The sequence below is a fragment of the Protopterus annectens genome, chromosome 6.part0 (genome assembly GCF_019279795.1).
Source record: "Protopterus annectens isolate FY-2018-M chromosome 6.part0, PAN1.0, whole genome shotgun sequence".
In the NCBI taxonomy this organism is placed as follows: Eukaryota; Metazoa; Chordata; order Ceratodontiformes; family Protopteridae; genus Protopterus; species Protopterus annectens.
Window position 1 is genome coordinate 767,711,272 of NC_056737.1, and position 26,534 is coordinate 767,737,805.

At 43.1% G+C, this 26,534-nt stretch overlaps 1 protein-coding gene across 1 annotated transcript in view; it reads left to right on the forward strand.

Moving 5' to 3' along the window:
- ARID4A (AT-rich interaction domain 4A) overlaps positions 1-26,534 on the forward strand; it is an 877,572-nt gene that overhangs the window by 298,992 nt on the left and 552,046 nt on the right. The window contains exon 12 of the mRNA XM_044073577.1: positions 19,617-19,689. Within this exon, the coding sequence (XP_043929512.1) occupies positions 19,617-19,689 (73 nt within the window). The remainder of the gene's footprint in view (positions 1-19,616; positions 19,690-26,534) is intronic.

Sequence of the window (26,534 nt, forward strand, 5' to 3'; positions counted from 1 at the left end):
GAAGTCTACATGTCCTCTCCGCAGTCGAGTGGCCTTCGAAAGACATGCGTGAGTGGGTGTGCCTTCGTTGAAGGTTGGGCGTCGAGCTGGCACCTCGGCACCGTAAAAATCTACTGTCAATCATTAGCAGACCAGAGTTTCCCTGTGGCAACCCCTAACCAGGAAAAGCCGAAAGAAGAACTACAACATTTCCCATAACTTTTAGCCTCACCCAATACTGTTTTCTGGGCTAAAAAGCTGCACAGGTAAGTAAGGGGTGCTTGCTTAAATTTGTAAAGGAATTTGTTTTTTGTAATCTTGTAATGCAACTGTTATTGCATGGCTTCAGTTGTAGAGCCACACTGTACTGAACCAAGCTTGTTTCACACTTGCTGGATGAAGAAATAAGCAATCTGTGCAATAGTTTTCTGAGCGACTTAGAAGTTTGTTAGAAACATTTCATTTTGCCCTTTTATTAGTTTCTTTGCATGTTGATGTAATTCTGTATTTTTAAACTATTCTGATCAGCCATCAGTTTTGTAGAATTTAGTAAACTTGGTTATTTTTCTGCGGTGGTGGTGCTGCAGTAGCATTGTCGCCTCACCGTAAGACGCTGTCCGGTTCGATTCTCAGCTAGAGCGTCTTCTGTGTGGAGGCATGCGTGAATGGGCGTACTTTCATTGCAGGTTGTGCGTCAGGGCTGGTAACTCTGCACGTAAAAATCAACTACCACTCATTAGCGGACCGGAGTTCTGCTGTGGCGACCCCTAACTGGGAAAAGCCAAAAGACTCAACAAGTAAACTTGGTTACTTTTATTTTCTTAAATTGTTTCTTTTACAGTGCCAGTCATTGTTTTAGTGAGCTTGTATTATATCAGAGTATGTATTGGCTAAAATGACAGTAGCTCTGCAGGATATCTCATAGTATTTTGAGAGTAATGTACTGTACATTATTTCTAAGCTTGTGTTGGTTTGCCAGAGTATTCAAGTAAAAGCTGTAGTGTTTTATTGTTAACTGGATTTTCAACTATGACATTTTTTTCCATAAGTTTTTCTACAGAAGTTAGGATTGTTGGCTGAAGCAAAACCAGTAGAAGGCTTGCTGTGCGACTTAATACACACCTACTTCATAGTTGTAAAAATGAGTTAAATTAGAGTATTCTTAACCTTGCTAGAGAGCTGTTATTGTGCAATTTATTGTCATGTAACATGAGAGAGTGCTAGATTTTAAGATGAACTTCTGCATGCAGGCATATATTCTAGAATGTATTATTTTCAGATTTGTTTATTGTAGCTCACCGGTTGTGCTGTAGAATATGTTTCTTTTTCTGTTTGTAAAAAATGCTTCTGGATATTCATATCTAAGCTATGTGCTGTGGTTGTGTTGGTGCTGCTTACTGATTTTCATTGCCATAGCAATGTGCTGTTGACTTTCACTTGGAGCATGCTGTAAAAATTGGACTGACTTAATAGACGCTAGGCAAGCTAACTGGCAGTTTGCCAGATAGGTTGTATTTCCTTTTTCTGCTTTGCAGAACTACAAGAATTATACAGTGATTTAATTCTTAAATGTGCATGAATTTATAAAAACAGCAAATTTTGTAGTTATTTGTCTTTTTTACAAATGGTCTGCATGTATTTCAGAGACTGTTGGTTTGATGCAGGACTTTTAGTATTAAGAAAGCATCTATGTACACTGCTTTCTTGGGTGCTTAACCAGCTGTAATTATTTCACTATGCAAAGGTAATGAGTCATTTACACTGTCATCCTCCCCAGCTTACAGAGGAAATAAGAGCTGACCGTTCTTTTAGCTAGTATAGCTTTTTCTGACTGATGAGTAAAAAGCGGTCTGACAGGAAGTTTATGATCCTATTCAGTGTCTGTCATATTTTCAAATCAGTCTTTAAAAGCATGCTTTCATCTGTGAGTTAACTTGAGAAATCTATATATTCCATGTTTTTGTTTTTACATTTGCAGCCAAAAATGAAAATCTTTGTTAGTTTCATTTCTTTTCTTGTTTGAATAGGCTTGCTTTCAGTTTTTAATTTGACTAGTTTAATTTGGACTTAAGTTTCAAATGCTCTCATTTTTGATAAATGTGCAAAGCTGATGAGATGCCACTTTTGTTGCCCTGCCTGAAACCGTTCAGATTATGAAAGCGAAGGACCTCTTGCCTCGGATTGTTTCCTGTTAGCATGTTAAATTATAACCTACCATTGCAAGGTTTTCTAACTGATGTTACTTTCATTTAAGGATAAAAAGGATTACTTCCATAACCTTGAGGAGCCATCCTTATTTTATATTTTCTCATCTCTCTCTCTCTCTCTCTCAAATTGTTATATACTTGGGCTTTTTTATTGTAAGAGTTTTTGTTTTTTTTTCATTGATCTGTTCTTTGTCTTGGGGTATAAACAGTAAATGGATCTCGCAGACTGATAAGAAGCCGTTGCTAGTTTACACATGACTTTCAGCAATCTCATCTTCATGTGTAACTGTATTAAATGGACTCTTACAGTTTATTGATATTCTTCTTCTTTCGGCTTTTCCCAGTTATGGGTCGCCACAGTGGATCACCTGTCCGCGCATGATTGGCAGTGGAGTTATACAGTGTCAAGTTGCAAGACCGGCATACACACACACACACACACACACACACACACACACACACACACACACACACACACACACACACACACACACACACACTCACTCACTCACTCCTAGGGCCAATTTAGAGTGTCCAATCCATAACTCCTCCAATGTCCTTCATGGATGCATCTGCAGTCATAACAACTGGGTTGTCCTGTCGTCAGGCAGCCCTTCAGTCGGCCGGATTCCAAAGTCCGGGTCCGGCTTCGGCTGATGTCGCACTTCACCCGACGTCATCTCTGCTGGTCTCCGGGTATAAAGGCATCAGCCGACGCCATTTTCTTCAGTCTTTCTTGCCGCGTGGCGCCCGAAGCAGAAGCTGTTCGCAAGTGCCGGTCGGTCGGATCCAGAGATTACTACTACCGAATACTACTTCGAAGACTTCTAAAGCTAAGTACCCGTTGGGGACTCTTTCTTGCCTCAGCCGATGTCAGAAAAAGTCAATAACTGTTTAACTTGTGGGAAACAAATACCTCATAAAGATTTCCACTCTTACTGTTTGCCTTGTTTAGGCCCAGACCACGACGTAGCAGCCTGTTCGGCCTGTGCTTCCTTCAACCGACGAACGGTTAGGCGTCGGTCGGAGTTTGCTGAACAGTTTTTCGGTTCAGATTTTGCGTACATTATGCCGTCGGATCCTCCGACTACCCAAATTGTTAAGAAACGCAAAGAAAAAGACCGACACTCGCGGTCCACGGTTTCGGCCGAAACCATGGTTAAGCAAACCGTGAGTGTCTCGGTTTCGGCCGAAACCGAGAAAACTGATCAAAGCACAGCTGAATCTTTGACTACTTCTGAGGTTCCTGCTACCTTACTTGAATCAGCCTCTGAAATTTTACCTACTACAGTGGTTTCTAGTGAATTATCAGACACCATCCCTTTGGATGTCTACCCCAGCACGTGGTGCTGCTAGGCCTCCTGCAGCCATGTCCATTAAGGCCTTTGCCAGGGCTAAAGCAGCCAAGTCTACTAAATCAGTGCCTGTTAAACCCCCCTCAACCAGGCCTACTTCTAGTTCACAAATGCTTACTCTGGCAGAAGATTTAATATCCTTAATTAGGGGATCTCAATCTCACCCAGACAGGGCCTCTCAGCCCCCAGAGAAGAGACCTAGGGCAGAGCCCCCCGAGCCTGTGTCCTCTGATGATTCTGCGGATGACTCAGATATTACAGACCAGCCAGAGGCTCCTTTCTCCAATTATGAAGACTCAGATGCTGAAGAATCCATTCCAGCTGCTTCTCCACCAGAAGAATTCTCCTTTGGGGAAACCTTACATGCCATGCGAGAACAATTCCAATGGCAGCAACAGGATTTCTCAGATTCCAGAAAAAGACTTAGGACTTTTCTGCACCTTCCACAACACAGGCCCTTAGCTATACCTCCTGTCCTCTCTGTTGTGGACGATGCCTTTAATGATGTCTGCTCTGCACCAGATTCCTTACCTCCAGCCCCTGCCAAACCAGACAGATTTTACAGGGTTCCAGACACTCATCATCACCTATACAAGGCCCCACTTGCAGACCCCGAAACTATATCCCAGGGGCCTAAGGCAGTAGCCTCGACCACAGCAAAAAACCCTATTCCTTCTGAAAGGGAAGCCAGGTCTTTGGACAGATGGGGCAAAAAAGTTTATACCTCAGCTACTCTCTCAGCTAGAGCTTTAAACTGTCAGTTTCACATGATACAATACCAAGAGTTTATGCTTGATCAGTTAACTAAAAAACTATCCTCTGATGACTCTATAGATAAGAAATATGTATTAGAAATGGTAAATAACATACAACAGGTTAGTAACCATTCCTTAAAATGTGGCTATGATGCACTGGAGGCTTCATTTAGATCAGCCATGACTGGCACAGTGATAAGAAGACATGCATGGCTGAAGGAACAAGTCTTACCGGATCATGTTAAAGCTAAGTTATTAGATGCTCCTATGGATAAGACCAGTTTGTTTGGTACACCTGCCCAGCAGGTAATGAAGAAAATGGAAGAAAAGGCAAAATCTGTTCAAACGGTTAAAGATTTCTTGCAGGTTCAGCCCCCAAGGTTTAGCAGGAACTGGCCTGCCAAAAATTGGTCCTTTCCTGACTCCACAAGATCCCAAAGGGGCAGGAATAGACGTTCCAGAGGCAGAAACCAATCCAGAGGAGGTGCCGAGGACGACAGTGGCAAGGTAATAACAGAGGCACAGACACAGCCACTACCACTACAACAGCACAATCACAGTGACTTAACTCTACATCCGCCTACCAGGGAACAAATAGCAGCTCCATTAGGCGGAAAATTAACCTTATTTTTGAAAAACTGGCACTACATCACAAAAGACAAGTGGATTTTGCAAACCATAGACCAAGGTTACCGGTTCCACTTTCACACTTTACCAGTCAAAAGAGGAATGCCAAACCTGCCTCCAAATCAAAAAACAGAAGCTCTACAGCAGATAATGCAATTAGCAAAGATGAAAGCTGTGGAAAGAGTGCCAATAACAGAACAAGGCAAAGGATTTTACTCCAGACTATTCCTAGTTCCAAGAAAGGAAAAAAGTTGGAGACCTATTCTCGACCTGTCCACCTTAAATACATACATCATTGTCCCAAAATTCAAAATGCTGACCCTACAGCAACTTCTTCCCATGCTGGGCAAGGAGTGTTGGCTGGTAACTCTAGATCTCAAGGAGGCATACCTGCACGTCCCCATTCGACCAATTTGCAGAAGATACCTCAGATTTCTTGCAGGATCAGAGCATTATCAATTCTCAGCATTGCCCTTTGGCTTATCTACTGCGCCCAGAGTATTCACAAAATGCCTGGCATCAGTAATCGCCCACTGCAGACTACAGGGAATCCAAATTTACCCATACTTGGACGACTGCCTGCTACAAGGGGACAACAAAAGCAAGCTGACAACATATTTACAAAGGGTCATTTACTTGCTACAAGCACTGGGATACACAGTCAATTTACAAAAGTCAAGGCTGATACCATCCCAAACAAGGACATTCCTGGGCGCGGAATTGGACACTGTAAAACAAATGGCATTCCTAACCGCAGAAAAACAAAAAGAACTCCCTCTTTACTTCTTGGCTCTAACAAAACAGAACAAGTTAACAGCAAGAAAAGTCCTGCAGGCCTTGGGCTACATGGCATCATGCATAATCTTGGTTCCACATGCCAGACTACATATGAGAAAACTACAGTGGTACCTAAGGAATTTATGGTCCCAACACAGGCACAGCCTAGAAGCAGAAATTCCACTAATCCCATGCCTAAAACAGGAGTTCCGATGGTGGGCACAAGCATGCCAGTCAAACCCAGGCCTACCATTTCACAGCTATCAAGCAAGCCAGACCATCACAACAGACGCCTCAGACCTAGGATGGGGGGCTCACATGCTGGACAAATGCATACAAGGATTGTGGACGCAGGATCAACTCCACCTGCACATCAACCTAAAAGAAATGCTGGCAGTAAAACTGGCAATCCAAAATTTCAGACCATTTCTCAAAGAGGGCCATTTGATGATAAGGACAGACAACACCACAGTCATGTGGTACATCAACAAGCAGGGAGGCACTCATTCATACCCCCTATGCAGAATGACTTTGGAGCTTTGGAACCTGGCACTCAGCTACAACATCCAGTTACAGGCAATATTTGTACCGGAAAGGACAATACTCTAGCAGACATATTGAGCAGAACCACATCGGATGCCCACGAATGGATGCTACACCCGGACATCTTCAAGACCATCTCAAAGAAATGGGGAAGACCACAGATAGATCTATTCGCTTCCCTCTCAATCACCAGCTGCAAAAATTCTGCACAAGGACATTCCACCCACTTGCATGGAAAGTGGATTCGCTCTCCTTCAGCTGGAAAGGTCTAACAGCATATGCATTTCCACCTCTTCCCTTGATACACAAGGTATTACTAAAAATCAAGGAGGAACGTCCAAGGATAACCCTGATAGCTCCAAACTGGCCAAGACAACACTGGTACCCATTGCTGAGGAGCATGTCTCGGGACAACATGTGGCCAATACCCCTGATGCCTTTGATGTTAACTCAGAACAACTACAGCATCATGCATCCAAACCTAAAAACGTTGCAACTGACTGCATGGAACATCACATAGCAGCAACTAACCCAGAACTTTCCCAAAGGGTTAAAGACATTATCCTTGAAGCCCGCAGACCTTCAACAAGAAGGAACTATGCAGGAAAATGGAAAAGGTTTGTCATTTGGAGCACTGAAAGAGGAAAAGATGTGTCAATTATAGATATGGCTAACATCCTGGAGTATCTGGCAGAGCTTCTACATACAGGCCTGTCCTACTCCTCCATCAAGATACAAGCATCAGCTATTTCAGCAGAATACAGCTTTGATCCACCTGTCTTTTCACATCCTTTACTCAGGCAGTTCCTCAGAGGAATCAAGAATGTAAAACCTCCAAGGAAACCACCATTGCCAGCTTGGGATTTGAACTTTGTGCTAGAAAAATTGACACTTGCACCCTTTGAACCAGCAGCTACAGCGGACCTACAGCATCTATCATGGAAAACTGCTTTCCTACTGGCAATAACCTCAGCAAGGAGGGTCTCTGAACTTCAGGCCCTAATGGCAGTACAGCCCTTCCTAATCTTCCACCAAGATAGTGTCCATGAGGACTAATCCTACCTTTATGCCTAAGGTGATATCCAGAGTGTCTTTAAACCAGGCAATCCACCTACCTACCTTCTTTCCCAACCCACAAAACAGAGGGGAAAGAATGCTGCATTCCTTGGATGTACATAGACAGTTACGCTACTACCTGGACAGAACAAAAAGTAGCAGAAAAACTGACCAGCTTTTTGTAGCCTATGCAACAGGAAGGGAAGGAAAAGCTATTTCCAAACAGACAATCTCCAAATGGATAGGAAATTGCATACGATTCTGTTACTCCTTCCATGGAAAACCAATTCCACAGAACATAAGGCCTCATTCTACAAGGGCAACAGCCACTACCACAGCCTTCTTACGAGGAGTGGCAACCAAGGACATTATTGAGGCGGCTACTTGGACCTCCGTGCATACATTTGCCAAGCATTATAACTTACCTTTGTATTCCAGATCCCGAGCAGGGTTTGCCACTGCTGTGCTGCAAGGGATCCTAACCACACCATAATCTAATTTTTCCTCCTCCCTTAGTTGGCTATGGTATTCTACCCAGTTGTTATGACTGCAGATGCATCCATGAAGGACATAGTACAGTTTTGTACCTACCATAAATGTAGATGTCCGAACTGGATAGCATCTGCAGTCAGGATTACTCTCCCTCCTTCCCCTCTGTGGTACTCCTAGGGTATTTACCCTCCTAATAGCTAGCTAGTGGGGGGAGTCTCTTATGGTGTATTTGTTTGTATATATGTACATACATGCTTATTTTCTGAGTTTGCCTTCTATCCTTTTGGAAACATTGGCATTTATCCAAAAATTAGCCTTCCAGGAAGGGCAACTGGCATCTGGGGCAAGAAACACTGAAGAAAATGGCGTCGGCTGATGCCTTTATACCCGGAGACCAGCAGAGATGACGTCGGGTGAAGTGCGACATCAGCCGAAGCCGGACCCGGACTTTGGAATCCGGCCGACTGAAGGGCTGCCTGACGACAGGACAACCCAGTTGTTATGACTGCAGATGCTATCCAGTTCGGACATCTACATTTATGGTAGGTACAAAACTGTACTTTTTCCTTGATTCAAGAGATTTGCAATTACAACAAGCATCCTATGCTGTGGAATAAAATCCCGGTCCATGTGAGGCAGAGCACCTCGCTGGCTCTGTTCAAGAGAAATCTTGACCTGTGGATGGGAGATCGTAGGTTTACCCCGGGAATCATCTCTGTGTCACTGCTGGACATAGGCACAACAAACTAATGGGCACAGTATTTTTTCATATAAGGGGTGGCGTAAGCCACAAAACTTTGGGCTAGGCTTATAAATGCCTCAGGGCAGATAGCCTAGTATAAACCTATGAACCTATGAACATCAGCACAGGTTTATTATGGATACCTGCATCTCATTTAATCGGCTTGTGATTATTAAACTTCAAAACATCTAAACTAAAACCTTGGGATGTCACAACGCAAAGATGAAAATTGTAAAATTTTGTGCCTGGCATTATGCTTCCACCTTGATGTTCTTCATGTTTCACTGTTGCAGTCATTACATTTGGGTAATCTGCTGGCAGGTTGCCCTCAGTCGGCCTGATTAACAAAGTCTTGGGTCCTGCATCGGTTGCAGAGCCTTCTTCCATGACGTCAGGTCGTCAGGGGTATAAAACATGCAGCCGCCATTACATCAGTCTTTCTTGCTGTGCAGTGCCCGAAGCAGAAGCAGTTCGCAAGTGCCAGTCAGCCGACTCCTGAAATTTTCATTTTCGAGTTTCAGAACCGAAGTCTTCAACTAAAAAGCTAAGTACTCCTTTGGGGAAACTTTTTCTTTCTCCTTACCGATGTCAGTAAAAGTTAATAATTGTATTACTTGTGGGAAGCAAATACCTCCTAAGGATTTCCATTTGTACTGTATTCCTTGCCTAGGCCCTGACCACGACGTACCTTGTTGTCTGTTTGGTGCATTATTTAATCAGTCATCGGTACATTTTTGCTTCTAAATATTTCTTTTCTCTGTTTAATTATCCAGAAATGACGTCTGTTAGCAATCTGACTACCGAAATACCGAAAAATGCAAAGGAAAGGACAGAGACAGGCCGTTGAGGTCCACAACTGCCGACGACGCTTCTCCTAAGCCAGTCACCAGTTCGCTGGTACTCCGTGAGGTGCTTTCGCAGCCCCTGATACCCGCTACTTCAGATTCGCAGGCCTCTACTGAGACCCATTCGGAGTCCGGTAAGCCGCGAGATGCTTCACCTATGGAACCCACAGATGTCTCTACCTTGGATGGGTCCGGAGCCGCTGTGCAGGCACCGGCTTCTGAGGGTGCATTCAGGCCTACAGATTTGGATATTAAACCAACGCCACCTTCAATATTAATGCCAAAATCTCGATCTATGTCTAAAAAAACAACGCCCAGGCTGCATGTTCAGGCCCATATGCCTAAAAAACAACGGATCAAAATGGCTGAAGATTTAATTACTTTAATCAGGGGTAGTCAACCCCCCCCCCCCCTTCTAAGAGGCCTAGGGCTGAACTTGACTATGAATCCTCTGAACAGGACTCTGCTTTTTCTGACTCTTCTAATGAACAGGATTTGTCCATACCTACTTATGAGGACTCTGATGCAGAAGATTCCATTCCTTCTGCCTCTCCCCCTGAGGATTTTTCTTTTGGGGAAACTTTACATACCTTAAGGGAGCATTTCCTCTGGGAAAGTCAGGATTTTTCTGAATCCAAAAAGAGGCTTGGGGATTTTCTTCTTCTTCCTCAGCATAGGCCTTTGACTATACCTCCAGTACTAGGTAGTGTTGATTATGTGTTTTCAGAATCCAGTGTGTAGCCCCTTATTCTCTGCCTCCAGCCCCTTGTAAGCCAGACAGATAATACAGGGTTCCTGACTCCCACAAATTCATTTTCAAAAATCCTGTTTCGGACCCTGAAACCATTTCTCAGGGGCCCAAGGGCATTAAGGCTTCTACTGCTAAAAATCCTACCCCTTCTGATAGAGATTCCAGGGCGCTGGATAGATGGGGTAAAAAGGTTTATACTTCTGCAACCTTGGCAATCTGGGATTTAAACTGTCAATTCCATATGCTAAAATATCAGCAGCATATCATGGGACTGCTTAAACAGAAAATGATGTTGATTTCTGCCTGTGTGGAAAATAAAGATTTACAGGATTTATTGCATTCAGCTGAACAAGTTGGAAAACATACTTTGCAATATGGTTTTGATTCTTTGGGGGCCTCTTGCAGGGCTGCTGTTACTGGGTCTGTGCTTAGAAGGCATGCTTGGCTTAAGGAGCAATCTCTGCCTGATCATGTTAAAGCAAAATTGTTGGATGCTCCTTTGCAGCAGGACTGTCTGTTTGGCAATAAGGCTGAAGAAGTTCTAAAAAAGATGGAAGATGAAGCTAAATCTATGCAAACTGAAAAGTTTCTTGCAGGTACAACCTCCAAGATTTAGTAGGCACTGGCCTACTAAGAACTGGTCCTTTCCAGTTCCTTCCAGTGCCGCTCAAGCCAAACCCAGACATTCCAAAAGCACCAGGTTTCAGTCCCAAGGGACTTTCAGAACTAAGCAGTGGGGTGCCTCCTCTTCCAAATCTGGAAACAACAAGACACCTCCCTATGGTAAACAGTCTCAATGATGTTCCTTTAGAATTACCAAGCACTTACCTTTTAGCCGCCCCTTTGGGGGGAAAGCTGGCACTTCATGCTAAAAACTGGCAACTTATAACCCAGGGCAAATGGGTTCTAAATATAGTGTCCCAGGGATACAAATTTCATTTCCACACATTGCCAACTCCAAGCAGATGGCCAGATCTGCCCCCAGATGAGTGGGCAGAGGCTCAGAAACAAGTACTTTCCCTCTTAAACATGGGGGCTATTCATCTAGTACCAGAAGGGGAAAGGGACAAGGTTTCTATTCCAGACTTTTCCTGGTACCCAGAAAAGACAAATCATGGCGTCCAATTCTGGACCTGTCTACTCTAAACACCTTTCTGGACATTCCAAAATTCAAGATGCTGACCCTTAACCAGTTACTTCCTGTGCTAGTCAAAGATGCCTGCTTGGCAACTCTAAATCTAAAAGAGGCTTACTTGCATATCCCAATCAGGGAATCCTGCAGAAGATACCTCCACTTCAAAGCAGGCTACTTGCATTATCAGTTCTCTGCACTGCCCTTTGACCTATCTACTGCACCCAGGGTCTTTACAAAGTGCCTGGCTCCAGTAACTGCATTTTGCAGGCAAAGAAATATTCAAATATATCCATACCTGGACGATTGTCTAATTCAGGTAGAAAACAAGGCCATTCTTCTAAAACATCTGGCGTTTGGAAAAAGGGTTCTAACTTGTCTAGGGTACACCATAAACGAAAAGAAATCACAACTAGTAACCTCTCAAAAAAAAAATACATTCCTGGGTGCAAGCTTGAATACAACTGCCCAGATGGCTTACCTTATGCCAGAAAAGCAAATTCAGTTGGAGACTTACTTCAAACAGGTGGCCACAAAAACCCTGCTGTCTGCAAGACAAATGCTGCAAGCCTTGGGGTTCATGGCCTCCTGCATTCTTCTAATTCCATATGTCAGACTGCATATGAGGAAACTTAAAAAGTTTATGGCGTCAACATTCACAGCCTGGAAACAATGATTCCTATCCTACCTTGCCAGCAATTAGAGTTCCTATGGTGGGCAGAGGCCTGCCACCAAAACAAGGGACTGCCATTCACACCACCCCCTGCCTCCCAAATCCTAACTACAGATGCATCGGACTACACATGGGGGGCTCATCTGGCAGGTAAGTGCATTCAGGGCAAATGGAGCCCGAATCAAATGCACCTTCATATCAACCAAAAAGAAATGCTAGCTGTACAGAATGCACTGACAGCCTTCAAGGACTGCCTTCATACAGGGCAACTAATGGTAAAGACTAACAACACCACAGTTATGTGGTACATAAAAAAGCAGGAAGGGTACACATTCCTACCCCCTCTGCAGACAAGCCATGGTATTGTGGAACACGGCCTTAAGCTATCAAATACAACTACAGGCTCAATTCCTGCCAGGAAAGCTGAATATTTTGGCAGATGAACTAAGCAGAAATCTCATGGACACACACGAATGGAAACTAGAACCACGGATTTTCAACATGTTGACACGCAAATGGGGGAGCCCAGACTTAGATCTCTTTGCCTCACCCCAGAACTACCTATTGGACAAATTTTGCACAAGAACTCCTCACAAAAAAGCCTGGAAAGTGGATGCTCTGTCCTTCAGCTTTATGCCTTTCCCCCTCTGCCTTTGCTCTCCAAAGTTCTACTAAAAGTCAAACAGGACAAACCAAAAATGATTTTGCTTGCTGCAGACTGGCCTCGCCAACACTTGTACCCACTCCTGCGCAGTCTGTCACAAACTTCTCCATGGCACCTGCCACAGACACCCTCCTTACTGTCTCAGCGGAACAACCAAATTCTGCACCCTCAGCTCCAAACATTGAATCTTTCAGCTTGGCTAATCACTTAATTAAATGTAAAGCTATGTTGTCTCTTCATATTGTGAATCTTGATTGTAAACATGATTTTAGATTCTTCGTTCTTCAACCTTTAGATACAGGTTTTGAGGGGTTGGGGATTTATTGAACTGTACTGAAACAGCAGAGCAAAGGTGGATTCTATCACTCAATGCTGAAAGACCACCAGGTTTGAATGCTGTTTCTACAATGAAACCATTTTTTAAAAGGACGCCCTTTGAAACACTAAACATTAGTAGTTGACATGCTGTTTTTACCTATATTTAATATCTTTCTTTCTACAGTCTTAAAAAAATGCTTTTGTATTTATTGCTTGTAATGTTGCATGACATCATTAGTATGTGCCATTTTTATTGGTTGGATATCTCTATTTAAATGCTTGTAGAGTCATTTATGGTTGTCTGATGAAGCGGTTTGTTCATGGCTAAAGCGCTTACCAGTTTTTGTTTTTTTATTGTATCCATTGAAGTATTAAAGTATTTTGTATTTTAGCCTTGTTGGGTCGGCACTTTATTTAATTTCAGTTTTTATACTTGTTGTATGGTACCGACCTTTACCCTACATCTATTTCTATTTTATTTATCCATATTTTAGGCTTGCTGTTTGTTTTTTGTATCACAGTTCTGGCATGGCTAACCTACTGCCTAAGTCTATGGCATGTTTTGGTTTAGGTTTTGAATGTGATCTTAAGCCTGTGACATTCTTAAATGGCTAGATAGCATGTAATCCGTTTTAAACAGTAAACTTATCTTTCTTTTTCCTTTATTTTATTTTTTTTTTTCATTTGGGATTCTACTGCAACTATCTTCCTTCAGCCATGTCCTCCAGAGACCCCCTTCTTGGTTTTCTCCCTTTGGACTGGGACCTCACAGATGTAGAAGTCCTTAATGTAAACAGTATGTGTGTGGAGAGAGAGCAAGGGTGTCCCAGTATGACACTGTCTTGAATAGAGAGCTTACTGTTGGTATTGGCTGTAAACCTGACAAAAGTGACACTCCACCCTATCCCTCCATTCACTTCTCGGGAATCTGGTTCTCAAGTCAAGGTTGAGTCACCCAGGTTGCAGTTGGGACTCAATCATGCATTGTCACAGAGCCAGCCAGCCTTTTTCTTTATTGAGCCACCTAGTTGAACCTGCATTACTTGAATGCCTCCTTTTTAAACACATTGCTGTATATCTTTACTCGTGTCACACACACACCCCCCCCCCCCCCGTTATTCAGGTAGCCTCCCATATAGCCTTTCATTACAACCAATATGTTGCCTTTTCTATCCAACTCAACAGCTGGATTATCAGCTCTGACTGGATTTAACCTTGGCACTTTTTTCAGGAGATTGGATCCAGAGCTGTAATTCCTCCTCTACCCACAAGTCTCTCTAGGCCCCAGGTTACCTCCGAATGAGTTGGCCTGCTTGTAACTAGCACTTCACCTAGTAAGTCCAACACAGACCTAACAATCTAGAACTATCCAAACAATAAGGAACAGGAGTAATAGTAGTTGGCTGTCAAAAAGACAAGGCCCCTGATCATGTCTATCCAATCAGCCTGGAGCCAAAAGAGTGCCCATTTAGGAAGGGGGATAAAGGTTATATATAATCTGTATTTTCTTTGTATTTCAGTGTACAAAGTGCATCAGTATATTTTTCATTTTAAATGCAAGTATGTCTATAGTTTTGTGTGTGTGTGTGTGTGTGTGTGTGTGTGTGTGTGTGTGTGTGTGTGTGTGTGTGTGTGTGTGTGTGTGTGTGTGTGTGTGTGTGTGTGTCCTACTTCATATATACTGTCAGTGGTCACTGTATTTCCTTTTAACTTTAAAGTCCAGGTTGTAATTGAAAAGGGCCCTTGGACCATGTCACTTAATGGGGCTAGTAAATGTAAAATTCCTGCAATAGATGCTTACCTCACCTTACCTAATTTTTTTTTAGTAAAGTAGTTTAAAAAATGAGTTGTCTGTAGACTTCTCCAGTTTTTTTTTTTTTTTCATTCATAGATTCATAGGTAAGTACTAGGCTAGCTGCCCTAGCAGACCATTTTAAGCCTAGCTAGTTTTTCTTTTTGTGCTCAAATTAACCTATCCCATTTGTTTAGAGATTGCCCTTAATGAACCTGTGGTTGATAATTGTATATAGCTCCTAATGAGAATAACTGGGATCGTGCCATAAATAATTTGAGGAGACCCATGCATAGGATAAAGCATTTGGGAGCAGTATCTGTCCATTAGTAGTACCAGGGGGCAATCCTGAGGTAAATTTTCTGTTTCCCATCCATAGAGCCAAGTTGTGCTTGATATGGACAGGGATGAACTCCCTCCAAACCGTTCTGTTGATGTTGCAGAACAGGTTTAGATCCCTAGACAGAGTATTTTTGATGCTGTTTGACTTCCTGATGTGAAGTAAATCCATCAGTATTAGGTTGGGGGATACTTTGTATGCCAGCCACAGGCTATGTCTTAGCAGTCCAATAGGATATTTAGTATAGTGACAGGGCTTTGAGTCTGTCCATGTAGGGCATGTTTTTGTTTAGGCTTTGTATCCTTTTAGTAAGGTTTCTCTGTGAGTGTTCCAGTTGCACATGTCTGGACAGTTGCATATCAAAAGGGGCATTATGTTTAATGACTGGCTGAGTAAAGGGGGGCAGTGACATCTCTATATCTAGGCACAATCCCTTTGTGTATAAGCTGTGCAATAATAGAGGGGCTTTCTTACAGCAGTGGATGCACGTTGGTAAAATGTTAAGGCACTGTCCACAAAGACCTGGAAGTTAACTGGAGAGAAAGTACAGCAGTTCAAAGAATTACTCCGGGCTCTAGCACCCCAAGAAAAGGAGGAAATAGGTGGAGTTGAGGAAGAGTGGCAGCGCCTAAAACAGCATGTGTTAGGACTACAGAAAATATATGTGGCCGAGCCAGGTATGGAAAATAAGGTACATAAGGAAAGCTGGTGGTGGAATGCAGAAGTCCAGGAAGTCATCAAAAGAAAGAAAGAGTGCAGGAAGAAGAGGGAGATAGAAAAGACTGACCAGGCTAGGAAGGACTACTGGTTGGCTAACAAAGAAGCTAAGAAAGAAGTTGCAATAGCAAAGAATAAGGCATCGGAGGCACTGTACCAACTTCTGGAAAGTGACGCAGTAAGGGGCACAAAGAAACTATATCAGGTTCCAAGACAAAGACAGAAGGATAAAGAAGCTAGTCAGATACCATTCATAAAGGATGCCAGCAACAACCTGCTCACCAGTCCACATGGCAATAAAGGCAGATGGAAGGAGTATTTCCAGCAGCTTCTGAATGAAGAAAACCCCACAGAAGCTGTACTGCCCCAGAAACAGCCTAAGGCAAGAAAAGAGGAGGAGCCCACCTTAGAAGAAGTAAGAACATCCCTAAGGAAGATGAAGTCGGGGGAAAGCAGCAGGCTCCGATGAGGTCACAGCGGATATGATAAAGATGCTGGATGAGATAGGGGAGAAATGGCTGCTGAAGGTATTAATAGCAGTGTGGAGAGAAAGGCGTATCCCAGATGGCTGAAGAGTAAACATACTCTTGGCAGTGTACAAGAACAAAGGGGACATCCACAACTGTGGGCAGTACAGAGGCATCAAACCCCTACCACATTGCATGAAAGTTCTGGAGAGGGTGATTGATAAACACATATGCATAGTAGTAGAATGTAAGATGGGAGATGAGCAGTTCGGATTCGGATCAGGATGCAGCACAATTGACCCAATGTTTGCATTGAGACAGATACTTGAGAAGCTAGAGATGAGGAGAGAGTCCAACTGGGCATTCCTAGACTTGGAGAAAGCATATGACAAGGTCCCAAGAAAGCTGATCTGGGCAGTACTGCGGTGGTTTGAAGTCCCAGGAATATTGGTAGAATTAGTGCAGGCAATGTACAAGGACCCAGTGACCAAGTACGAATACAGTTCGCCCTCACAGAGGGGTTCCCAGTGGAAGTGGGTATACATCAGGGTTCAGCTCTGAGCCCACTGCTGTTCATACTGGTGATGGACTACATTAGCAAACAGGTTGGAGAGGACAAATCAACAAAGCTGCTGTATGCAGATGATGTGGCAGTACAGGCATACTCTGAGCTAGAACTTCAAAGGATAGGAGAGTGGAATGCAAATCTGAAGGGACATGGGATGAAACTAAGCACAGATAAGACTGTGGTAGTGGCAGAAAGTTGGGGAACTCCAAAGAAGCTGAGAATAGAGATAGAAGGGAAGATAGTGGAACAGGTAAATGGCTTCAGGTATGTGGGAGGGGTGGGTGAGTAGAAGGATAGTCTAAATGAAGAGGTCAAAGCAAGAATCAGAGGGGCTGCAGTCAACTGGCATAGAGTATCAGGTGTAGTCTGACAGAAGAATGCCAAAGAAGCTGAAAAGTAAGGTGTACAAGACAGTGGAGTGACCAGTACTACTGTATGGTACAGAAACCTGGGCAGAAAAGGCAGAACAGTTGAAGCTAGAGGTGATGGAAGTGAAGTGCGTGAGAAAGGTGGTAGGATGCACACTGTGGAACAGACTTAGAAATGAGGACGTAAGAGCAGAAACCAAAGTAGCTCCGTTTGCCGGAAAGAGCAGAGAGAACAGATTACGGTGGTTTGGACACGTGTAGAAAAGCAGAAGACAATCTGGTGAGGAAGATTTGGGACAGATAGGAAGAGAAGGTAAGAGGAAGCGAGGCCATCCAAGAAAGAGGTGGATGGATTGTCTGAAAGAAGATCTATGACCTGTTGAAGGCAGGAGTGTGGCATTGAATCGAGAGAAATTGGCAGCAGTTAACACAATACCCTGACCCCATGTAGAAAAAAATGGGGAAAAGGGGGCTGATGATGATGATGATGATGACTGTCCACAAAAGTTCTCAAATCCATAATGACTGGGTCAACTCTTCAGGGTTTATTGTTAGTGTTGTAGTTCCCTGGCGTAGATGACTTCCCAAAGGATACCGCAATGCATTGTTTTGACATTGGTTTCAGTCCATGATTTTGGTGCAAGTTAATTATTTGGGACAAACATTCCTGCAGGATGGCTAAGTAATTTGGCAATTCAGTTACTGCTCCTAGCTTGCAGGCATCTGCAGACCTGGTAAGCCAAAGTAGATACCAAATAGGAGAGATCCCAGCATAAAATCGTGGGGGACTCTACTGCTGACTGACCTCTTTGTGGAGGTAACTCCCCCTATTATTTTATTGCCGGAGTCCTCTGTGTGAGCCAATTGACAATGCATCTCGTGACATTGAGGTTTATTTAGATTTTCTGCTGTGCATGAGTGGGGAATTGTGTCAGATGCTTTGGCCAGGTCGAGGTATGTGGCCTTTCCTTAAATTGTGTATTTTGCTTTTGGTTGTTTTAATTGTAAACCACCATACTCATCCTCTTTTGCTTGTAATTCAGCTCTTCTCTGAAAAGATTATATATGTGTGCATATATATATATATATATGTGGATTCCTATTACAACAACGATAGTTCAGTACTTCGAACTTGTAATAGGAAGCCTCACTTCTGCGAAAGTTCACTTTAACGAAAGTGAACTTTTGCGCAAGTGCACTTCACCGAAAACACCGTAAAAACAAGCTATGTCCTCCACTATGATGTGATAGTCACGGACCTTAGGATTAGGGCACGGGTTAGGGTAAGGGGATAGTTAGTAAAACTGTCCACTTGCCCTAACCCTAAGGTTCGTGACTGTCGCACCATAGTGGAGGACATTGCTGTGTCCTTCACTGCACTGCAGTCATCACGGACCTTAGGGTTAGGGCACGGGTCATAGTAAGGAGATAGCCCTATGGGCTATCGCCTTACTATGACCCGCGCCCTTAACCCTAAGGTCTGTGAGTACTGCACAGAAGTTCAGTACAACACCCGTTTGTTGTACAGAACTTCGCATAAGTGCACTTTCGCTGCAGTGAGCATTCCATGCACTATTTCAAATTAGTGAAAATTCGATCTAGTATATGGAACTCGTGTGTGTGTGTGTGTGTGTGTGTGTGTGTGTGTGTGTGTGTGTGTGTGTATATATATATATATATATATATATATATATGTATATATATGTATATATATATATATATATATATATATATATATATATATATATATATATATATTATAGTGGATATAAAAAGTTTACACATCCCTGTTAAAATGCCAGGTTTTTGTGATATAAAAAAACATGAGATCACAATAAATCATTTCAAAACTTTTCCCACCTTTAATGTGACCTATAACCTGTACAATTCAATTGAAAAACAAACAAATCTGTTAGGGGCATAATATTTAAAAAAAAAAAAAAAAAAAAAAAGTACAATACGCTGGTGGCATAAGTGTGCACACCCTTAAACTAATACTTTGTTGAAGCACGGGTACCATAGATGCCACATGGGATGGTTTGAAAATGTCACTCTGTCCATATGTTTATAGCTTACACTAAGCAGTGGTAGTCATATTCCTTATTGGTAGTCATGAATGGAAGAGTGTAACTAGCAGAGCTATGTTTTTGTATGAAGTTGCCCTTTCACCAGATTTCAAAGGTGTCGTCTTTTTTTTTTTTTTTTTTTTTTTTTCTCTGATCTGCCTAAAGCAGCTATAGTGTAGTTTGGTATTAGTCTCTTTTTTTTTTTTGCCTGGTTATCAAACAGCATTGGGTATATAATAGTTTTGCTCAGCATTCCAGGTGTGTAGGATATTGGTCAGAACATTTGAAGTTTGGAGAGTGGTTTATATTTGCTAGACATAATGACCTTCTTCTTGGCTTGCATTTTTTTATTTGACATGTCCTTGACTTCGTGTTTATGCAGCCAGAGGAAGAACAAGACCCTGAGGAGCGAGACAATTTTCTACAGCAGCTCTACAAATTCATGGAAGACAGAGGTAATATAAAAATCCTTTTTTGTATGAAAGTGGCTTTAGTTTTTTTTCACTGAATCTTAAGTACTTTTGACATTCTACTTTGCTTTAATTCTCTGAATTTCTGTAATTCTTAAGCTTTTGAAGAAGAGTTTGTCCTTGTTCCTCCTCCTTTCGGTTTCTTGAATCTCCTACCTTCCTTTCCATTCATTTCTAAATTTGCTTAAACCTGTACTGAAAAGCTGTTTTAATGTCATGGCTCAGGCAGATGTTAAAAATCACATGGCGCTTCTCATCAGTAACGGGGAGTTTTTCCCTACTGTCTTTGGCCAGATTGTCCCTATTCAATGTGGCTACTCTGTGTAAAAAAAAAAAAAAAAAAAAAAAGTACCTTCTTTCATTGTAGGAGAAGGAGGAGATGGTTTTAATTTATTTTAATCCTTGAGGCTTTAATGAAAGAAGTGGTAAATGATTGATGCTGAGATGAAGGCTTATCCTTGTGGTCAAATATAGTGTATTGTAAAGGTGCAGATGATGAAAAGGGTAAATGTTCTTCATCTCACATTGCTGCAGTCCTTACACTTGGGTAGTCCGCTGTCCTCGGTCGGCCCGAATATCAAAGTATAAGGCTGACGTCGGTCAGGGCGCATTTGACTGACGTCAGGACGTCAGGGTACAAATGCGCATGACCGACGTCATATCCTCAGTCTTTTTTGCCACATGGTCCGATGCAGAAGCAGTGTTGCAAGTGCCGGTTGGCGTTCTGAGATTTTTCGATTTAGAAGTTTCAGACCGAGTTCAAAGTTGGCTAAGTACCCGTTGGGAATATTTTAGTTTTTCTTGCCTCAGTCATTTACGGATGTCAGAAAAAGTTAATAATTGCATTTCTTGTGGGAAACAGATACCGCATAAAGATTATCATACTTTGTGTATTCCTTGCTTAGGGCCTGAGCACGCCGTTGTTGGCTGTTGCTCTTGTGCTAGATTTAATAAACGCACTATAAAGCGAAGGTTGGATTGTGCGAGGTTAGTCTTTGGGAAGCGGTGTAACTATAAAATGCCGTCGGATGCTCCGGCCGCTTCTTCAAAGAAGCGCAAGGACAAGGCAGTTAAGCCTAGGCTAGAAGAACCGTCTGTACCAGACGCCAGTTCTTTAGAGGTGTCGGTGGAGCCGGTGGCTCCACCGGAGGTTTCTTTGTGTTCCCAGGGGGAGACCTTGTTATTACAAGATGTGGCCTCTCAGGAAACTAGTCAGGCTGAGGGGGCTTCTCATGTTACTATACTCCCCTCCCTTCCTAAGGTGGCTAGGCCCTCTCCTTCTGTTTCAAAGGCTTCCCCCAGGGGCAGGCCAGGTTTAGCTTCAGTTAGTGTTACCCCTAGCTCTTCAGGTACTGTGCCCAAGTAGCATATGCTTAAAATGGCAGAAGATTTGATTACTTTGATTAGGGGTTCTATGCCCCCTCCTGATAAGAGGCCTAGGGTGGAGCCTGAGCTGGGGGGTTTTGAGCAGGCTTCAGATGTTTCAGAGTCTTCGGCTGAAGACTTGCAGGAGTACTCTCCTTATTCTGATTCTGATGTGGATGATTCTACTCCTTCTGAGGATTTTTCTTTTTCAGAAACTCTTCATTCCATGAGGGAGCATTTTAAGTGGGAAGGTCAGGACTTCTCTGATTCCAGAAAAAGGCTTAGGGAATTACTGTTGTTACCCCAGCATAGGCCTTTGGCTATACCTCCTGTTTTGGATGTAGTGGAAGATGTTTTTATGGAAGCTTCTCTTAATCCTGATTCTTTGCCTCCTGCTCCTGTTAAGCCGGATAGGTATTACAGGGTGCCTGAAGCTCATAAGTATCTTTTTAAGAGTCCTAGGGCAGACCCAGAAACTGTTAGCCATGGGCCTAAAGGTGTTAAGGCTTCTGTTGTTAAGAATCCGGTTCCTGCAGACAATGAGGCTAGGGCCTTGGATAGATGGGGCAAGAAAGTCTATACTTCTTCCACTCTTGCTATGAGGGCTCTGAATTGCCAGTTTCACATGTTGAAATACCAAAATTTTTTCCTTTCACAATTGAAATCTAAGGTTGATGCTCTGGCAGTAGGTATTGATTGTAAGGAGTTGCAAGATTTAGTGCATGTTTCTGAACAGGTGGGTAAGCATTCTTTGCAATGTGGTTTTGATGCTGTACAGGCCTCGTCTAGGGTGGCTGCCACTGGGTCAGTTCTTCGCAGGCACGCCTGGCTGAGGGATCAGAATTTGTCTGAACATGTTAAAACAAGGATTTTAGATGCTCCTTTACAATCTGACGTGTTGTTTGGTCCTCCTGTTGAGACAGTTTTAAAGAAAATGGAAGACAAGGCTAAGTCTATGCAGACTGTTAAAGATTTTTGCAGGTCCAGCCTCCAAAGTTTAGTAGAAATTGGCCTACTAAAGGGTGGTCGTATCCTTCTTATGATCCACAGTCTAGGGGTAGATCTAGGCGTGGTAAGGGCAGAGCTCAGGGCTCTTTCAGGCCTAGAACAGGGAGTTCTCCTGCACAGGCTTGGTGAGGGCAGGGGTCAGTCCTTTCGTAAGCAGACCCAATGACCTACATTTTCAGCTGCCAGAGCCTGCTCGTCTGGCAGCACCTTTGGGGGGAAGGTTGGCACTTTTCAAAGAAAATTGGAGTTTAATTACCCAGGACAGATGGGTATTGGATATCATACACCACGGCTACAGGTTTTATTTCCATACCTTGCCTCCTTTCAAAGGCATGCCAGACGTTCCTCCTCAACAAAGACTAGAGGCTCACAAACAGGTTTCTCTGTTGCTCCGACTAGGGGCCATACAGCCGGTCCCTCTGCCAGAAGTGGGCCTAGGATTTTATTCTCGCCTGTTCCTAGTACCAAAGAGGGGAACACGTGGAGACCAATTTTGGATTTATCTATCCTCAACACTTATCTGGACATTCCCAAGTTCAAAATGTTGACGTTGCAGCAGCTTTTACCTCTGCTGGGCAAAGATCATTGGATGGTAACTTTGGATCTCAAGGAGGCTTACCTTCATGTTCCTATCAGACTAAGTTGCAGAAAGTATCTGCGTTTTCGAGCTGGGACTTCTCACTATCAGTTCTCTGCATTGCCCTTTGGCTTATCTACTGCGCCCAGAGTGTTCACGAAAGTTCTGGCTCCAGTGATAGCTTTCTTCAGACTGAAAGGAATACAGATCTATCCTTATTTGGACGACTGCCTAATTCTGGCTCAAGGAAGAGAAGAGCTTCTTCATCATTTGGAATATGTGATAGCAGTGCTAAGATGCCTAGGGTATTCTGTGAGCGAAATAAAGTCCAGTCTAGTACCCTCTCAAGACATGTGCTTTCTGGGTGTGAGACTGAATACAGCATCCCAGATGGCCTTTTAACCCCGGACAAACAAAAGAGTCTATCCCTTTACTTCCATCAACTATCTCATCAGTCCGGGCTGACTGCAAGGACAGTCCTTCAAGCCTTAGGGTTCATGGCATCTTGTATTCTGGTACTTCCCAATGCCAAACTGCATATGAGGAAGCTACAATGGTATCTCAAAAATGTATGGACACAGCACTGCCAGGATCTGGACACTGTCATTCAAATAATACCTTGCATTCAAAAGGAATTTTTGTGGTGGGCTCAGGAATGTCACCTAAACAAGGGACTCTCTGTGACCCGGCCAGAGGCGAGTCAGATTTTAACGACAGATGCCTCAGACAAAGCTTGGGAGCTCATCTAAATGGAAAGTGGATACAAAACAAGTGGCCTGTCAGACTACAACATCTACATATCAACATGAAGGAGATGTTAGCAGTCCAGTTTGCATTAATTGCTTTCAAGGAATTACTTCTTCCAGGGCAGGTGTTGATTCTAACAGACAACACAACTGTCATGTGGTACATCAACAAGCAAGGGGAACACATTCTTATCCTCTATGCAGGCAAGCAATGATTTTGTGGGAGACTGCTCTCAGTTTACAGCTCAATCTTCAGGCAAGGTTTCTGCCAGGAGCACAGAACTCCTTAGCAGATGTGTTGAGCAGACGAATTATGGATCCCCACGGTGGAAATTGGATCCTCATGTATTTCAGAAATTGACAGTGTCATGGGGAACTCCAGACATAGATCTGTTCGCTTCTCCACTAAACCATCAGCTGCCAAGGTTTTGCACAAAAGGTTTCATCCCACAGCTTGGAGAGTGGATGCTCTTTCTTTCAATTGGAGCAATCTTCATGTGTATGCCTTTCCACCTCTGCCTCTCCTCCTAAAGGTACTTCTAAAGGTCAGACAGGACAAGCCAAGGATGATTTTAATAGCTCGGATTGGCCTCGACAACACTGGTACCCATTACTGAGAAGTCTGGTACGGAAGCCTCCATGGCCTTTGCCTTGATTCCATACCTGTTGTCGCAGGAGGACAGCCATTTGCTAAATGTCAAGCTTCACTCTCTGCACCTAACAGCCTGGCATATTCTGTTTTGAACCATAGTGGGCCTCCACTTCCTCAGCAAGTTTTAAATGTTATTTTGGATGCTAGGAGGCCTAGTACAAGGAAAGTGTCACGAGACAAATGGAAGAGATTTTTGTTTTGGAGTGCAGCAAAAGATTTTGATGTTTCTGAGCCTAATTTGTGTGTGGCTCTTCAATATCTTACTGAGTTGCTAGACAAAGGTTTGTCTTTCTCTTCTATTAAAGTTCATGCTGCAGCAATTTCAGCTCACTATGATTGCAACCCACCATTGTTTTCTCATCCTTTGTTCAAGCAATTTCTTAGAGGGCAAAGAATATAAGACCCCACGAAGAGCTCCTACTCCTGCTTGGGATCTCAATTTTGTGTTGGAGAAACTCACTCTACAACCTTTTGAGCCTGCAGCTACTGCTGAGTTGAAATATTTATCATGGAAGACTGCTTTTTTGTTGGCCATTACCTCTGCTAGAAGGGTTTCTGAATTACAGGCCCTTATGGCGGTTGAGCCTTTCTTGATTTTCCATAAGGATAGGGTATCATTACGTACTAATCCTTCCTTTATGCCTAAGGTGGTTTCTAGTGTGGCTTTAAACCAAACTATTCATTTGCCTACTTTTTATGCAAATCCCCAAAATAAAAGGAAAAGATTTTGCACACTTTAGATGTCCACAGGCAGTTGCGTTATTATTTGGACAGAACTAAAGGTTTCAGGCAGTCTCAGCAGTTGTTTGTTTCTTTTGCTTTGAGTTCTCAGGGCAAGCCTGTATCAAAACAAACTATTTCTAAGTGGATTGGGTTTTGCATTGCTTTCTGTTATTCCCATCATGGCAAGGAGATTCCAGCTGGGATTAGGCCTCATTCCACTAGGGCTACTGCCACTTCAACAGCTTTTTTGAGGGGAGTGGCAACCAAGGATATTTTGGAGGCAGCTACTTGGAGTTCTGTGCATACTTTCTCTAAGCATTATCACCTGCCACTTTACTCTAAGTCCAGGGCTGGTTTTGCCACTGCTGTTTTGCAGGGCATTTTGGCAGCTCCTGCTTCCTTGTAGTTAGCCATCCTCCCTTACCTCTGCTTTGGGATTCTACCCAAGTGTAAGGACTGCAGCAATGTGAGATGAAGAACATAGTACAGTTTTGTACCTACCATAAATGTAGATGTTCAAGATCCACATTGCTGCAGTCCAATTACCTCCCTCCTTCCCCTCTGTAGTTGAGGTGGTTGTGTGGGTTGGGTTGTACATTTTGTGTATATTGTATATATTGTACATATAGTTAGTGCAAGGGTGGTTGGTTGGTTGTTTGCTGTCTTTTGGTTTTGACCTTTATTTTTAGGGTCTTCTGACATCTGGGGCAAGAAAAGACTGAGGATATGACGTCGGTCATGCGCATTTGTACCCTGACGTCCTGACGTCAGTCAAATGCGCCCTGACCAACGTCAGCCTTATACTTTGATATTCGGGCCGACCGAGGACAGCGGACTACCCAAGTGTAAGGACTGCAGCAATGTGGATCTTCGAACATCTACATTTATGGTAGGTACAAAACTGTACTTTTTGACATGTGTTGCTGTACTTCAGAAAGTTACCTCACCACCAGCGTCCACAATGTGCTGTGGATTCTAACACCTTGGCATAGTAGCATCTGGTATTCATAGAAGTTAGTCATATGACATCAGCCATTCAAGTAACATTTTACTTTCCATTTCTTTGCCACTGTTGACCCCTGTGGCTGATTCTATGATGGCTCCTAGGGTCATTTCTCCATTTCTGTGATGGAGATGAATGAGTTGAAGGCCAGTAGGAGTAAACTGTTTAGAAAAACAAGTTTAGAAAGGCAGATTATTACATTGAATTAAATGCAGAGCAAAGCAAGACATTGCTTGCAGAGAGTTCTGAGGGTCAAAATGCAAGCTGCTGCCTGTGACACAGGTGGTAAGGCATCTATCTGCCTTGGGCTGTGTCCATCAGCTGCCATGCATTGCTGAGATTTCAACCCTTGCCTGGGGATGTTGGAAGGCATACTCAAAAGGTGGACATAGATGTGGGGGAGTATAGCAAGGAATTTTAGCATTGTTTCAAATTAAATGAAGAAATTAAGCTTGTGAAGACTACAGCGGTCCTGACAACCTTAGTTGCTAGAGTGATTGCTGCTTATCATTGGTTATCCATTTTTGTAATAGATTGAAGCTAAGCAGCAAGCATCAGTTTCTAATGAGTTTATGCAATTCACTTGCATTGCCTTATTCTACTGTTTTGTTGGTTTTCTACTCAGCTCTGAACATTAATTTTTCAGGGGTAAATATTTTTTGTGAGGCATGTGCAAGACAAGTGAGTATTTTATGACATTACTTGATAGCACTTAAAACTATTCACATCATTCTTGCATTAGTAATCAAAATAATG